This window comes from Lytechinus variegatus, chromosome 1 (assembly GCF_018143015.1).
Source record: "Lytechinus variegatus isolate NC3 chromosome 1, Lvar_3.0, whole genome shotgun sequence".
NCBI lineage: Eukaryota > Metazoa > Echinodermata > Echinoidea > Temnopleuroida > Toxopneustidae > Lytechinus > Lytechinus variegatus.
Window position 1 is genome coordinate 59547206 of NC_054740.1, and position 16945 is coordinate 59564150.

General features: G+C 35.1%; 1 protein-coding gene across 1 annotated transcript in view; it reads left to right on the top strand.

The window, feature by feature from the left end:
- Nucleotides 1–16945, top strand: part of LOC121418442 (electroneutral sodium bicarbonate exchanger 1-like) — a 46500-nt gene that overhangs the window by 658 nt on the left and 28897 nt on the right. Inside the window, exons 2-9 of the mRNA XM_041612324.1 lie at nucleotides 449–529; nucleotides 1278–1416; nucleotides 2053–2213; nucleotides 2604–2819; nucleotides 3541–3701; nucleotides 7759–7818; nucleotides 10961–11020; nucleotides 16856–16930. Coding sequence (XP_041468258.1) covers nucleotides 520–529; nucleotides 1278–1416; nucleotides 2053–2213; nucleotides 2604–2819; nucleotides 3541–3701; nucleotides 7759–7818; nucleotides 10961–11020; nucleotides 16856–16930 — 882 coding nt within the window. The 5' untranslated portion in view covers nucleotides 449–519. The remainder of the gene's footprint in view (nucleotides 1–448; nucleotides 530–1277; nucleotides 1417–2052; nucleotides 2214–2603; nucleotides 2820–3540; nucleotides 3702–7758; nucleotides 7819–10960; nucleotides 11021–16855; nucleotides 16931–16945) is intronic.

The window sequence follows — 16945 nt, forward strand, 5'->3', positions numbered from 1 at the left end:
TTTGTAGGAATTTTTGCTAGTCCTGTCCAATCCTATCCAATCTAGTTTCTGTATCCATAGACAATTCACAAAATCATGATCCCATATGGACCTGACTTCTGATAATGTACATACTACCTAAACCTAATTTTGGTAGAGTATACAATAGGGTAGTCTGTTAATGAGATTGAAACATGTATTTTAGGAACTTTTTATTTATTTTTTTATATCCTCTTGGATGTCTTCAGGATTTACTCTGTGCATGCAATCTGAACCCTTAAAAGACCCCTTTGATCCTTGATATCCCATGTTTTTGCAGATGCTTCACAGATCGTCAAGTTCATTCTTGGTGATGACGGATGATATGGAATGACTTACAGTTTGTTCAGTGGTATAATGCATGACTTGAAGGCACTTTGAACCATTTGTGAAACACCGCATTTAATCCTTATACCGTCTTTGCTTGCAGGAGATGATTCTCAGAGGGTCAAGTTTATCCTTGGTGATGAAGGGTCTGGTTACAATGAGTTTATACAAGAAATGGCTTACAGTATGTTCATTGGAATGATGCATGACTCCAAGTTACCTCGAACCCTTAATAAAGCACCCCTTTGGACCTTGATACCTTCTTTGCTTGCAGGCGATGCAATGTCACAAAATTAAGTTCATCCTTAGTGATGAAGGGTAGTCTAACAACAAGATTACCCATGGAATGACTTACAGTATGTTCATTGGTATGATGCATGACTTCAAGTTCATTTGATCCCTTAGTACAACACCCTTTGGTCCTTGATACCTCCTTTGCTTGCAGGAGATGCAATCTCAGAAAATAAGTTCACCTTTGGTGATGAAGGGTAGGTTACCCATGGAATAACTTACAGTTTGTTTATTGGTATTGTGCATGACTTGAAGTCACTTTGGACTCTATGAAACACCACTCTGGATCTTTAATATCCTGCGTACTTACAGGAGATGTTTCACATGAAGTGAGGTTCATCCACGATGATGAACGGCAGTCTACGGATAAGATTACACATGGAATGGCTTCTATTTTCTTTGGTATGATGCATGACTTTGGACTCTTGTGAAACTCCCTCTGACTCTTCTTTGCTTGCAGAGGATGCTTCTCAGAGGGTCAAGTTCATCTTGGAGATGAAGGGTAGTCAAGCAATGAGATTACACTTGGAATGACTTACAGGTTGTTCATTGGTATGATGCATGACTTGAAGTCGCATTAAATCATTCGTGAAACAACTCCTTTAATCCTTACACAATTCTTATACCGTCTTTGCTTGCAGGAGATGCTTCTCAGCGGGTTAAGTTCATCCTTGGTGATGAAGCCGATGAGGGTCATGAATCTCATGAGATCTTCACAGAGATGGAGGAGCTGTGCGTTGGGTCTGACGGGGAAGAGCTTGAGTGGAAAGAGATGGCAAGGTAGGTAACAGTTTAGCATGCTGAGGATGTAGTCTTCCGTGAAGCCCAAGGCTACAATAGATCAAGGTTAGGGATAAATGGGAGTAGGGAATCAGAGGAGGTAATAATGTAGCCAGAAGTTACACATTCTGCAGATGTGGCCATCCATGAGGCCCTATGGTTAGGATGGATCAAGTTCAGGTATAAGTGGTAGTAGGGTATCAAGAGAGACAACTATGTAGGCAACAGTTTTAGCATGCTGACGATGTGGTCCTCCACGTAGCCCTAGGTTAGGATGGATCAGGGTCAGGTATAAGTGGGAGTAGGGAATCGAGAGAGACAACAATGTAAGCAGCAATTAGGCAGGCTTAGACATTGATGGCTAGAGTCAGGGAGGTAGGCAATGCTTTTGCCTGCTGGCGATTTTAAATTAGACATAGAAGAAAATTGGTTAGTGTTTGGAGTGGTAAAATCAAATGGGGAAGAGATACAAGGTGGACACCAGTTTAACATGCTTAGGATGAAGTTAAGATTATCATGATAACAAGGTAATAAGATTAGGTGAAGCTAGGGGAAAGTGGAATCATTATAAGTTACAAGAACTATAATAAATTACCCAAGATGAGGTCCTTTCTTCAAAATCTATTTTGTAAACAGGTGGATAAAGTACGAGGAGGATGTAGATGTGGATGCAGACAGATGGAGTAAACCTCACGTAGCGACACTGCCTCTTCACAGTCTGTTTGAACTGAGGAACTGCCTGATTAATGGTACAGTGTGTCTGGACATGGAGGCAGACAACATAGTCCAGATTGCAGGTGTGTTATATCGAATTGTCCCCGTTTTGACCTAAATTGTGAGGATTGCCAATTCTAAGTTATACTCATATGGGATGCCCAATATCCTCAACTAGTTTCAATTTCTGTGATAAATTTATTATACAAAGATAGAGCTGCGGGTTCAGGATTTTTTTAAGGAGGTACTTCTGGTTCCAAAAGTTTGACAAGCTTGCAAATATACTGTACATACATTTGTGCAGTTATAGAGCACATTTAAACGTGCTCAAAATGGTATACAGTAAAAGAAATGTATGTTCTACTCTCCAAGTGCTTACAATATGCATAAAGTGGATGCTGTTAAGAAAATAAATAGGTGGTGTGTATCTTGTGTGGGTGAAAGTGAACTTGTCTTTTTTGTGTCCTCCTTAGATCTTGTCCTGGACAAGTTGATTATGTCAGAACAGTTGGATGAGAGCAAGAGAGAACAGGTCCGGGAGGCTCTTCTACGCAAGCACCATCATCAGAGCCACAAGAAACACCGTGACAAGAGGGGTAGCAGTCTCCTGCCCATGATCAGATCTCTGACGGACATCGGACGCAGTCTCTCACAGGGTGGCTCTCACAATACAAGCATGGAACAACAAGGTTTGAACTAATTGAATTGTAGGGAGAGGGGAATGGGAGGGAGGAAGAAAGAGAGAGAGAGTGGAAGACAAAGTCACAGAAATAGACAGAGAAAGAGAGAGAAAATGAAGGTAGGAATGAAGAGGAATTAGAAACAGGAAGGGTAAGGGGAAAAAATGTAGGAAAAGAAATGTAATAAGGGATGAAGATTTTTTTTTTGTGATTCTGAACACACATGCAGTGAAAAATTTCCAGATCTTATCTTATTTAATTTCTTTCTTCGATTTAAGAAATGAAATAACGTTTTAATTCCTCTTACAGATTCTAAAAAAATGAATATGATGATGACGATTGATGATGATGATGATAACGGACATTTAGTGTTTTTATAGCCCTCAAAATGCTCAAGTCACTAATTGTCATTAGCAACGCTATTTTTAATGTGAAATTTTGAGTTAGGTAAACAATTCAAAAATTGAAGGTACCATTTTATGAAAGTTGTCAGGACTGATCAGATGTCATTCTTTGACAGTTACCATAGTAACAGTCAGACATCTGCTTCTCAGTCAGTCACAATCAAGGATACTTGTCAGATCTGACAAATTGTCAGGTAGATGGAATGCCCCTTTTTTTCCAAACTGGGAAGATATTTTCAAACTCATTGTAACAATATAAGGAGGGTTAAAGAAATATTTTGTGATTTAGTTATTTATTTTTATGATTATTTTTTTTACTCCACCAGCTGCTCAAGGGACACTACAGACATCCCATGGGTCATCCCCTAACATACAGAACAGCCAAACCTCCCCTAGCTCACTCATGGTCAAGACCAGCTCCGGTGAGCTAGGCAAGTCAGATACATCCGGGAGCCTCCCCAAGGTCTCAAGTCATCACAGTCTAAAGGTACGTTACCATGGCGATTGATGAATACTAACCATAATTGATATCTCATTTTATCTCTCTTTCTTTTCTTGTACAAGGTGTTGTCGGTGTTAAGAATTTCATCTTTTTCTACCAAGAATATCGTATTGCCCAAGGATCTCCAGGCACTGGTATTAGTGCTTGTTAGGTTGCCATGGATATATATGTGGCTACCATGGCGATTTATGTCCTTGCTCCTATAAATAATGAGAGATGATTATAAGCCACAAAGTAGAAAAGGTAATTGATGCTCTTTAAAGAGATTTATGAGGTGATTTATGCAGTCAACTTCAAGTGTGTACTTATTCGTTTTGTCGCCTCTAATATCAAGAAGTAGATAGAAAATGTCTTCAGGTTTTTTCATCATACATGAATATGAGAATCATGGTCAAAATAAGTGTTCACATTTGTTTGTCAGACATTTTTGTAAGGTGGCAGTGTGTGTCATGACCTGTACTGTTGAAAAACAATGAATCATTGAAATGAAGAATGAAACACAGCATTGCCAGTCCATTCACAGGGGAAGCCCAAACATGTTATGACATTTGTGTGAATTAGAAGTGAGTCATTTAGAACTATATCATGATCTACATCAAAAGACACATTTAAAGGAATGGTTGTCAGTAAAGAAATATTACAGGTCTGTTCGTATTTAACATATGTATAATTTGTTATTGTGAAATATTTGAATATAGCCAAAGAGGAGGGTTTTTAGATTAGTAAATTGATGCAATTTTGCATTTCACGGCTAGAAGTTATCCATTTAGTGTAGCCAATAAGTTATTTGATTTCTAAGTCAAGTTTAAATCAGACGTTACATGTACATTAAATATAAAATATCTTGATATTGTAATGATCAGTTATATTTAGGATACTGCATGACAATCAGGTTGGAAATAATCCAATGGATACTATATTCTAAGTTGTAGAACATTTCAAAATATAGTCATTTGGAAATGGAAGTTGGTGAGATGTAGGTGCTTTAATGAGACTTGGTTGTGGTCCAAACCACATTTTGTTTTTTCCGACAATCGATTCGCTATCATGAATCACCCACCTTTACCCCCAAAAGAAGCAACTGGTTTCAACTTTTAAAAAAGTCCCCGATGAAAAATTCATCATGTCATTTTATGAAGAGAGAGAAAAAATGGAATCCTCTTTCACATTAATGTTTCTCGCCCTCTTTCCTGATTCTTTCATCGATGTTCAGAATAACCAGGAAGGTCTTTTATAAGTTGACTCTGTGCCAACCTCGATCTAGTCCCATTTTCTTGTTAAGGATGTGTGGTAACCTAAATTATTGACAGAGAGCAGATCACATGCTTATTATAAAGGTTTAAAAAAAATTACAATGGTAACTTTAATCAAAAGAAAAGAATGAAGTTTGCATGCTTTCTATAAAGGTAACGTCAATTTATTAAGACTGCATTTTACACAATTTCTTTTATTGATAAGAGGGGAGCTTTACATGCTTTCTATAAAGACAAACACAAATCTTAAATCAGAGGACAGCTCATTCATGTATACCTACATATTTCTAAAATGCAGTATTTAAAAACATAAGAGTAATGTAATACTGCATCAGTAGATAAAGGTATGGGATCATTATAAACCTAGACATGTTTTGGAAAGGAAACATCCTGATGGGCTTATCTCTGTGAAATATGTGTGAATAAAATAATCACCACCAAATATTGACAAACCACTTTGTAAGTTTATATTGAATTGGAAGAGAATGAATACATATGTAAATGTAGCTGGTAAGTAAATCTTTTTCAGGAATACCTGTACACTTGTGTATTTGCACTTAATAGTCATTGCAAAGGTTGAAAAATACAAATCAAATTTATAAATTCATGTATTCATCATTATGTGAATAGTTGAATGATATCAATACGGCCTGAGGGGAACATCAAATATGTTTTCAGAACAGAATCGTATTGTTCCGAGCCTCTAGATGAGGGCAACAAAGTTCTTTTATATTTGATGCCCCCTGAGAGTAGAGCCAGTCAGTAAAGAGCAAAATAGTGAAGATGCCTGGAGATATTTACAATTCATGTTTATACCAGGATCTCATAGCTTTACCATTGTGACGTAATTGTCAAACATTGTGATGCATGTTGTTACTGCACGTGACTATTTCAAATTGATGCGTATCCCTTTGCACACGTCTTCAGGTGCCCGGAAGCGAATCCATGGAAAATTCAAAGGTATATTTTGCATCGTCTCTGCATGCAGAGTCAGAGCGTGCAGAGTGACTAAAGCAAAATACAAACCATTTAACCCATTCATTCCTAATGTTCATGAAAACTGGAGTAATTCATTTCTGTAGATGACCAGCCCAGGGACCTGTTTCATAAAACTTGTTATGATATCAAATTTGCAACACAGTAAAAACTACTAGAATTGTTCAATCTGATTGGTTTGTAATGAACTTGTTTTAGAAATTGTCTATTTGTTATTGCAACGAGTCTTTTATGAAACAGGACCCCGATGTCTGATACGGGATATAATTATTTATATTGACTGGGTTATCAGACAGCTTTCGATGTGAATATTGAGTGGTATGGTTAAGTATTAAAAAATTGAATTGAAAAAAATAATCATAATCATAACCCGAAATAATAGACTGTGAATGGATTATTATTCTTATTTTTGAGAATTAATCTTTACTTCCTATTAATTTTTAGTATGATTAAGATATATTTTAAAAAAATGCCTAAATTTCTGTGTATATTCTGTATTTTACATACATAACCTTGTTTAAAATTCATGCATGACGAGTGTAGATATTTATGCAGTGTTTATTTGACTGTTAAAATCATATTGAAGTGGCCTTTTTATTTAGTTGCCGTAGGCTTTTATTTTGGTAGAAGCATTTACTTAAGTGGAATAATAGTTAAGAACAATTTAATGTACAGTACTTGTATGCTAATTGATTGTGTCGTATATATTTAGATATTTTTGCTCATCCAAAATTCCCTCTAAGTCTAATACACATTTCATTGTTATGTGAATGTTTGTGTGTTTTTACTTGTAGATATGTAATTTTTATAATCGCCTTTAGTACTAGGTAGATACAGATTCATAAAGATTTGTATAGCAAAAATAATTGTGATTTACATACAGTCTCCTGTCTTTGCACAAAAAATGTGGATATACTGCCCTCTATTGTTCATTATATTGTAATGTCATCAACATATTACTAGTAAAATATGATTTCTAGTTTGCTCCCATATTTACACCTGTTAATTTGTCAATGTCCCCATCAAATATCACTTCTTTGTAGTGTAATATCTTGTGCCCTGTAAATGTGAAACTTCCTGGTAATTGTTGGTTTTGAATAGTTTGAGTCAATTCCATATGAGAAGTAATGACGTTCTCACGATTACAAGTCTGAAATTAATATACAAGTAGGTAATATGAATTGTACAATTCATGCAACTTTTGGGCAGTATTATATGATGCATGGTCCTTAACTTACATGAAGCGGGACTGAATTACTGTTTGCAAGTAAACGCTTCTTGACAACAAACCTAAACCTTGTACCTTTTCCAATTTTTATTCAACAGGATAGTTTCTGTTGTTGAAATGTCACTTCTCTTGTGTGGAATTTACTTCAAAAGTACACTGTCCTATGAATAAACACAGCACTTGTTCGTAAATCAGATTTTCCATTAAAATATTTCACAGAATAACCCTGTAATCCCCCCCCCCCAGTTATTGAGCTGACATAGCAACAGAGATGTTGTAATATGTAAGAGCAACAAGCAAAAAACAGTTATTTTCTGCAATGATTTGGAAGAGGAAGAGGGAATACGGAAATAACCATATCGAAATACATTTATCAACTCAAAATATAATATTTTTTGTCTGCAACATATGAAAATTTGATTTGACTGTGCTATGTATATTCATCCACACGGTTTGTTTTTTATGCCAAGTGTGGTAGCACCCCTGATGTGGATAATGTTTAGTAGTGCGAACACACCTTCCCTCTATGTATCTTGGCTTTTTTTCTTGTCTCTCTCCCCCACAGAAAAGATTCAGTGAAGCTCGTCTCTCCATCCCGCACAACCTACACGGACATAGTCTCTCGGTTGGCTTCCAATTTCATTTTATTTCCCTTATTTTTATTTCACGGTGTTAATTCTTTTTAATAAAAACCCATAAAGGTGTTGTGCTTTGCTTTCCTTTTTATTCCCCAACGTGCAACCTGCAACCATACTGGCTGTAACCATCCATTTCATGATGTTTTTATTTATTTATTTAATTCATTTTCTTGGTCAAGATGTCATCTTGTTTTTGCAGGTGTTGTGATGTTTTGGCTATTCTTGTTTTGATGAGTTTTTGATGATGTTTTGAAGGTGTTAGTGGTGAATTTTGCTGTTTTTAGCAGGCTGGATTACGTTTTCTCTCTGGTCATAGCCGTTTTATTTGTTCTCTCAGTGGTCATATTCATGAAAAAGAAAAAAAGCACCAAGCTGCTGTTTCTGCCGAGCCTTTTTATGTCACAGTCTACTTCTTTAATTCTTTTCCTTCTGTTCTTTGTCATTTTTTTGAGGATGCCATGTTGGCTATCCTTCCATGCTCACTTCACCATGTAATTACCATGTCATCTTGTTTATATGTTTACCCACAATGCATTTCTTCAATGTGTCACATACCTCATTGTTACTTTAAAAAAAATATATATATATGTATATTTTTGGGTTACTTCAACAACTTATATAGCATTGCAATGGATGGAGCTCCAGGGCTCCTTTTTGAGTATCCATGGCCCATTTGAGAATTTCAGGTGCGAAATCATCCAGAGCGCCCGTGAAAGTTTTTCCCTGCTCATTGTCAATATTGCCAGTTTTATCGATACTGTCATTTCAGACAAATATGACTCTTAGACTTGATTTTTTTTTAAATGTGTTTAAATAGGTATGAGACGCATGGAATGAAATTTATTGTTTCTTTTCACTTATCATTCACTTGTCACCTCCATGCACTTAATAATAATCACTCTCCACTTTCCCAGCTTCTATCAGAGTTGTTAGTTGAAAATTAGTTTTCCTTTATCAACCTCAACCAACTGTCTTGGTAATTAATCAACCTGCTAATTTTAAACATATTATTTTGGATTAAATCATGGTTTTCTTTGATTTATATAATTGAAATTCAATGTTAGATGAAAAAAGGGCATAAAAACAGTGTAACTAATTATAGTCTTTTTTCAAAGTTATTCATAAGGTAATGTATTCATTGGATGAATATATATCTGTAACATTGGAAAAGTTTTAGCATTGCAATGGATGGAGCGCCAGGGCTCCTTTTCGAGTCATTGATATAACTGAAATTCAATATGAGATGAGAAAAAGGACATGAATACAATATTACCTAATTATAGTCTGTTAAAGTTATTTGCAAGGTGATGTATTCATTGGATGAATATTACTGAGAATTGACAAAGAACTTATTAATTTCATTCTGCCCTTGTTAATTTCACTAACACTCATACATGCATGTCCTTCTCTTTCTTCTGTAAGTGGTCATGTACATTTCACCTGCATAGCTGTCATGGTATTTTTTTTTTATTTTATCACATTTTTTCATTCCTCTGACCCTCTTCTGTGATGCAAATGAACATACAGGAATCACATTCACATGGCATTTCACAATCTTGTGAATCTTTCAGAAATCATTAAAACGATAGATAACATGAATATAACAGAATGAAGTAAATTTCACAGCATTAGTTTGAACTTCAGCGCTGTTGGAATGATAATCACCACCATCATATATGTACCATCAATCATCATCTTAGTCTGATCATCATCATCTCCATCATCATCATCCTCTTCCTTATCACCATCATCATCATCTCCATCATCGTCATCCTCATCATCCTCATCATCCTCATCATCCTCATCATCCTCATCATCCTCATCATCATCATCATCAACATCATCATCCTCATCTTCCTCATCATCATCAATTTTCATCATAATTGTAATAATCATTGTCATCGTAATTACTATCATCATTACCATTGTCGTCATTGTCATCATCGTCATAACATTCATCATAAAGTTTGTTGCTGTAGTTGTCATTTTCATCATCGTCTTTTTCTTCATGCTCAATCATAACCATCACTACCACCATTTTCTCATTTATCATTACCATCACAATCTGCACATTGCATCATTATTTGTAACTAACAACATTTTCATTAATGTGTATCCATCGTCATTTCATTCTCTATAAAAAAAAATACATTTCATGAAAAAGTCCTCCATTCTGCTTTGGTGAGAACTCCTAATCCAGCAATGGCACCTGAATATTAAATTTAAAACTTTTCATGTTTATATGCAGTGTTTGATGATGCTTTGATTTTATTTGCTTTTTAATTGTTGATTAAGTTTTCATAACTCCATTTTAGTAATGATATTGAAAATATTTAAGTCTTTGAGTTAAAGTGAAACTCATCACAATGCATCGGTCACATTAAATTCATGATCAAGTTAAAATCATTGCTGAGTTGTTGATTTAGTGAATTATTTTTGCAGACATTTTCATGAAGCAGCTATGAAAAGTGATATTAAAGAAAAATACAGCTGAATAGTCACTGAACAGAGAAAACAATTTCTACAAAGCATTTTTCATCAAGGTTGTTAATAAATTTCATTCTTGTAAAAAATGCTTGCAGGTTTGTCAAATTATGACCTCATAGAAATGTGACCATTAAAAAAATGTTTTAAAAAAGAGTGAGCAAATTTCACTGTTGCTTATTAAAAAGAAACACTTTGTTTGTAATGTATTGCTAAGAGTGTATGTAATAGTTAATGCATTCAAGCATTTCAGTAAATCTTTCACTGAAAAGTAAGAAATGAGCTTCAAATTATTCTACAATTTAAACAGTTTTAAACATAGATGCACTAATATGCCAGCTAAGCTATAATGAGTTCATCACTAAGTTTAAATTATTTTCCCATAGATATTATCATTCCATTGAATAGAAATATCATGAATATCCTAAACCTTAAAATACTGTATTTATCATCATATTTGAATGGAGTCCATCATGGTATACTGATGCTACACTATTTAGTATATATAGGACTTTCATTCTAACATTATTTCTTTGCATGGTCTTGGTGTTATATTGATGTTTGTTATATATTTCAGTTTGATGTGACATGGTTTTTCTTTCTCCGCTGCTGCTTTTTGTGGCGTCGTTTTTCCCCCTCTCACAGAAAAGACTGAGTGAAGCTAGAATGTCTCTGCCGCAAAACCTCCAGGGTCTTAGTATGACGGTTCGACAAATTTTATTTATCTTTTTATTTCTCTTTTTTTTTATTCTTAAAAGTGATAACTGCTCTTGGATTTTACATGATATATGTGCTTGTTGTCCCCCCCCCCCACCTGCTGCCTTCCTCGTTTCCCCTTCCTCATCCTCACTTTCCCCCTCCTTCATTCTCCCCTTCCCTCATTCTTTGACCTTGCCCCCCCCCCCCCATTTTCTTGCTTCTGAGCCTCCATTAAAGCCCCTTTCACAATGGGTGGTGCGACTTTGTGCAACAAACGATCGCACAAGCAATTGTGAAAGCCCCTTTGTAACTTACGTTTTAATCATGAGAAATGAAATATCAAACTGGTTAGGCCTTGAAAATCAGTAAGATTATTATTTTTCATCCAGCCTTTGTTCAAATTATACAAAATTGTGAATCAAGAATCTGAAGTTTGTGAAGATAAATTCTGGAACATTTTGATGGGTCCCTCCCATTATCCCAGGTGGTTGATTTAGAACCAGAAGTTTTGCTAATTTCCCCTCCATGGGTCTCGCATACATCTTAGGCATAACTGGGAATTCCATTGAAATCTTGCAGAATTTATCTTCATATTTAGTTCAGATTCTACATGATTCATGCCTTTGCGAGCAAGTATAACCAAAGTTCAACAAAAACAATATAGATAATATTCCCCATCCTTGATAATATTGGAGGCTAATTTAAAGTTTTCATTTCTACTTTTCCACCAATTGTGGTGCCATGAAAGTGGGGTACATGTACCTTTCTCTCAATAGGTTCTTCTTATATTGCAATGTAACTTACTGTGGAAGATAAATTTTGTCTGATCAAAAGTGTAAGGGTTTCATCGCTGACTTTAGCAACATGTTATTATTTTAGTGAAAGGGAAACTGCTAGCTTTTACTCCATCGTACAAGATTTATTCCCTTTGTACATATGATAGCGACATAGAATACAAAGTAGATCAAATCTCCGGGCCCCATTTCATGCCCAACTATGTTATAAAATCTTTTCAGCTTCCTCCCTTCTTCTCCCCCTCCCCATAATGTTGAGCTCCTCATAATATTATTATGTCATACATATGGTTTAATGAAAAAAACAACTCATATTTTTCTCATAAAACTTCTTCAAATACTTCTTTATAATATACACCCTTCCTCTCCTGTATCTACTACCAATATATTTGCATGGCACTCAATGTGCATTATGTGACTTGTTTGTATATATGTGTGTTTACTTTCTGATATTGCATGCCCATCTGCATGGCTGTATGTATTGTCCTGTTATTGTTGTCTACTGTTTTGTGAAGTCATTCATTCGGCTAGCTGTAAAGGTACTAGTATGTCATCGTGAAACCAGCAGACAAGATATGTGTTTATAAGCACAAATATACCATTCGGCTACCATAGCACTTGTAACACTCCTGCGATTGTACATTGTAAATCCTGTAGTGTTAAAATTGACACCATTTGGTAGAAGACCACACCCTGAGGTGTTAAAATTACACCTTAGAGATTGAACATAACACCATAGGTGTTGAAATAACACCCAAACTTTAACACCAGAGTAAAATTACTAGTGTGAATTCTATGTAGACCAATCAATACCCCATTTTTTGCTGTGTAAGAAGTTCAGAATTGATGCAGCTTTACATAATTCTGTCTCCATGTCTCACGATGACATACTAATAACTTTAAGAGATACATGTAAGTTCAATGCCCTTTTTGTTGGGCTGTCAGCAGGCATTTGTGAGTGGCTTGTGCAGGTTTAGATGACGACAGGTGTGCTAAATGTGAGTGGTATTTGCATTCACACATCCTGGGATCTACCTTGCGTTTTGATCCAAAGTTTTGTGATTAATCCACTCAATATTAACTATCGATGACATATTATTAATAGAAACATGTATGGTTGATATCAAAATAGTGATGTATGTAATCAATGAAATATATGAAGGATGATCATTTCAGTGAACCTCTCTATGAATATTATGGGGATAATTATTGCAGGCTTTCCAGAGTTACGATAAGTCAAGGGTTCTCTTGCATAAGCTTGCATTTCAATGCCTCTTAAGGGTCAGTTGCTGAAAGAGTTGCTATCAAATGCAACTCCAAAAATCAATCACAACTTGATTTCCAACCAATGAATGTTGGTACTAGACACCTGCGTTTGATTTTTTTGTTGCGTTTGAGCACAACTCTTTCTACAACTGGGAGCCGTTTCATAAAGCTGTAAGTTAAGAGCGACTTTAAGAACGACTGGTGATCCTTTCTTACTCGCTTAACCATCGCTAATGAATATACCATTTACAACAAGATGGGATCATCAGTCATTCTTAAAGTCACACTTACGAACAGCTTTATAAAACACCCACCAGGTCTCTGAAGAAAATCAACTTCTCGTTTCTCATCCAACGAGACTCAAGCATCAAAGGATGGGTGTTCAATTAGTATAGTTGTGTTAAAATGTGACTCCTTGTGCAACCAGCCCCAGTTGCCATATAAAATCTCTTGCATTTTTAATGTTGCATCAGTGATCTCTTTGTATTCGCAGTTGGAGAAAATGTTTCGTTTTTTCTACCATAATATTTTTAGCACAACAATATTTTGAATTAAATGTGCAGTTGAAAATGTATCATCTGAATTCTGAAATGTCTTATATAGAAAACTAGAATCAAGTTTCAATACTCCCCTCTTTAAAAAAAAATATATCAGAATTGAATAATTGAAAATAAGATAAATGAAATTTTCACTTAACTAATATTTACTCGTGTTTATAACAGCTTTGACAATTAATGCATGATTATTTAGCTCTTTTTCTCTGCTAAAAATTGGTATCATGGTGTTTATTTTTTGTATTCGCTGCTCTCTATATGACTTGTAAAAAAACCTATATAGTGCCAGCTGTATGTCCATTTAAACAAGATGTTGTGTTTGTGCATGTGATACGTCATTCTTGCTCTACTCACTTGCAAACTGCTCACTAATCTGTGCTTATTTCTTTCTGATATTTAGACTATTCCTTCATCTGTTATGTATTCCATTTCTAAATAGTTTTAGATCAGCTTATTGATTTTACTGCTCAGTGGGATGTTAAATGCATTATTCTGTGATATCTCAGTTTTCCTTTAGCCAGTATCAACAACAAACCATTAATTTGTGAGGAATATTTTTTGGGTCGTAATCATTGCAATAAAATCAGTAAAACACACCTTTATATATAGTTATATTTCATTGATAAATGTGCTATGAAGTTGGGCTTGTTCATTTGTCATAAGTGTTTTTTTTAAATTGAGAAAATGTTCATAAACTTGCATAATTTAGACTGATTATCTACAAAGCTATACAAATACATGCGATGATCATTTAGACATGCTTTCATATCAGTTTGATTTACATTTTCATATTGCATTGAGAAATCCATTGCAATTTATTCAGCAATCCGGCATTTCATTCACTTTCATAACAGAAAGTCAACCATGTAAACAATAAAGAAGCAATTCATTGTGACTATTGATAATGATGATAGCAAGTTCTCATATGACAGATATCACTTCATCATCCACTGTCCAAAGGGAGTCTAGATATTATTACCCTATCCTGCCAGCCTTTTTGTACAGCACACAAGCATATCCTGCTAGGTACCCAATTACCTCTCTTGGGTTGAGTGCTGCACAATGTGGATCAATTATTGTTGCGAAATGATTCCTTAAGGCCTGGTCACACCGCCCGAGTGTTGTTGGAGTGGTCGTGGAGCGGTAGGGAGAGAGGGTTGAATTTCACTCAAAAAATCTATTTAAAAAAATGAAAATAGAAAAACGATCGAAAATGGTGAACGGTAGCAAGCGGTGATGATTTTTTCTCTCCGCTCCACGCTCGGGCGGTGTGACCAGGCCTTAACCAGTGACACAAATTATATCTTGACAAGTTGTCTTGACACAGTTTGATTGTATAATGGCTGGTGAATTCAGAAATCACAAATGGACATTTATTTCATGAAATAAGCTCTCTGGCTTTAAATATTCACATCTCACTCCTTGGAAGGCTTGAAAAGGAACAAAAAATCTATTAAAATGCTGCATTTTCCTGTACATTTCATTATTCTGAGAATATTTCAATGTTCTAATCAAATTTGCAATTATTTATTGATATGATAAAGCTCATTAGCAATGCGCATCACTACATATATTGATACAAATTCATTATTGTGCCCGTTGATTAAAATTGTAACTAGAATATCCTGAATTATGCAAAATTGCCCTGTATTTTTTTGTTAGAGCTATACTAAATAAACAAATGGACATTAAAAGCATGCTAAAAGTTATTGCACCCTGAGATCTAATTTGTAAAGCTCTCCTTAATAACGTTGGATCAAATTTCACATTCGCACCTGTGCTATGACCTCAACAGCTGCTTTTTATTAAACACTCGAAAAGCACTTGGTGCATGCACTTCACCTGTACAAACAGATCTGCAAATGATTCTAGCATTAGTAAATGTGCAGAATAACCCTCAAATATCTCCCATTCTTGTACAAAGTGCATGGATAAAATCTACTTTAAAAAGGAATTACTGCGGAAGTGGAGAGGTCTTCACCCTTTTGATTGAGTTTCACTAATGTTTAAAAAAAAAGATTACTTAACTCTTATTATATATTATGTATATCGTCTGGGTTTTGCATTGCCAGATGTTATATGGTAGGTCTCCACTTGTTGTCTATACGGTAGACGGTGTATAAACTTTATCTTTCTAATGGCAGACACTATCTCTCAGCATTTAAACTTGGCTGCGGGCACTTTTGTATTAGCATAGCAATCCTCATAAATGTAGGGTGGGGTGCCAGAAGAGTTTATTTGATTTTTTTTGTGGTGGTAGGAGGTATAAGTTGAAATTTCAGCTGGTAGGCAGATAACAGTGACTTCTGTTTTATTAACTGAGAAATTTCCACTGAAAATGCATTAGTTATTTGTATATTTTGCGCATTTGTGCAATGATAGGACAAGATTGATAGCCACAACACACAATATGTAAATAACTGCTAGATTGTTGCACATCTCTATACTCCGTAATTGTAATTGATGATATAACGGAATGATGTTTGTATATTCCATAACCTTCTTTATAAGTCAGCGTGTTTGATACCGGTACCTTATTTTGGTAGAGCATGATGGAATACCTCTTCAACTCAAATTTTGTTGAAATCGGTCCATTGGGGCCTTACATATAGATATGACCTCATGAATAAATAATTAGCCCATTTGAAATCAAATGTATTATTGGCCTGGTTGTAAATGTTGGGAACCAATACATTGACTTCAGTGGGTCTAATTATGTATTCAGGAGGTCATATCTAAGGCTCCCATGGACCGATTCCCAACAAATTTTTGGTAGTTGGTGTTTTTCATCATGCCTTACCGAGGGATGGTATAAAAAATGCTGAAATGCAAAAACAATGTTTTGTGAGGCATCACTTTGGTACTCTTATTGATTCATTTCATTATAGTTTTCACAAATTGTCCTAAGAGACCAATATCAATGACCAACAAATTTTGTTTTTATGTTCAAATTAGATACCTGTATAAAATTTCATTCTCTTGAATGTTCTTACTTGATTCCCTAGGGAATGCACTCCTTTGCTGTCAACAGATTTATTGAGTCACATACATGTTGGTCCTTCATGAAATGTGTTTATATCACAATATCCTCGTAAAAAAAATGATAATTTGAACAAGATGTCTTGCTTCTTGTTTTAGAATTGATGATGTCAGTTATTCTTTCATGGTAATTGATTAGAATTAGTGGGATAAACCATTCATTTTTTTTTTATTTTTATTTTTTTTAGTCTCTTGAATCCTATCATAGAAGTAAACCAGAATCCATTAAACATAAGCTGGATTTTAGACATGGAAGATCTAAGGTATGTGTTGCCATG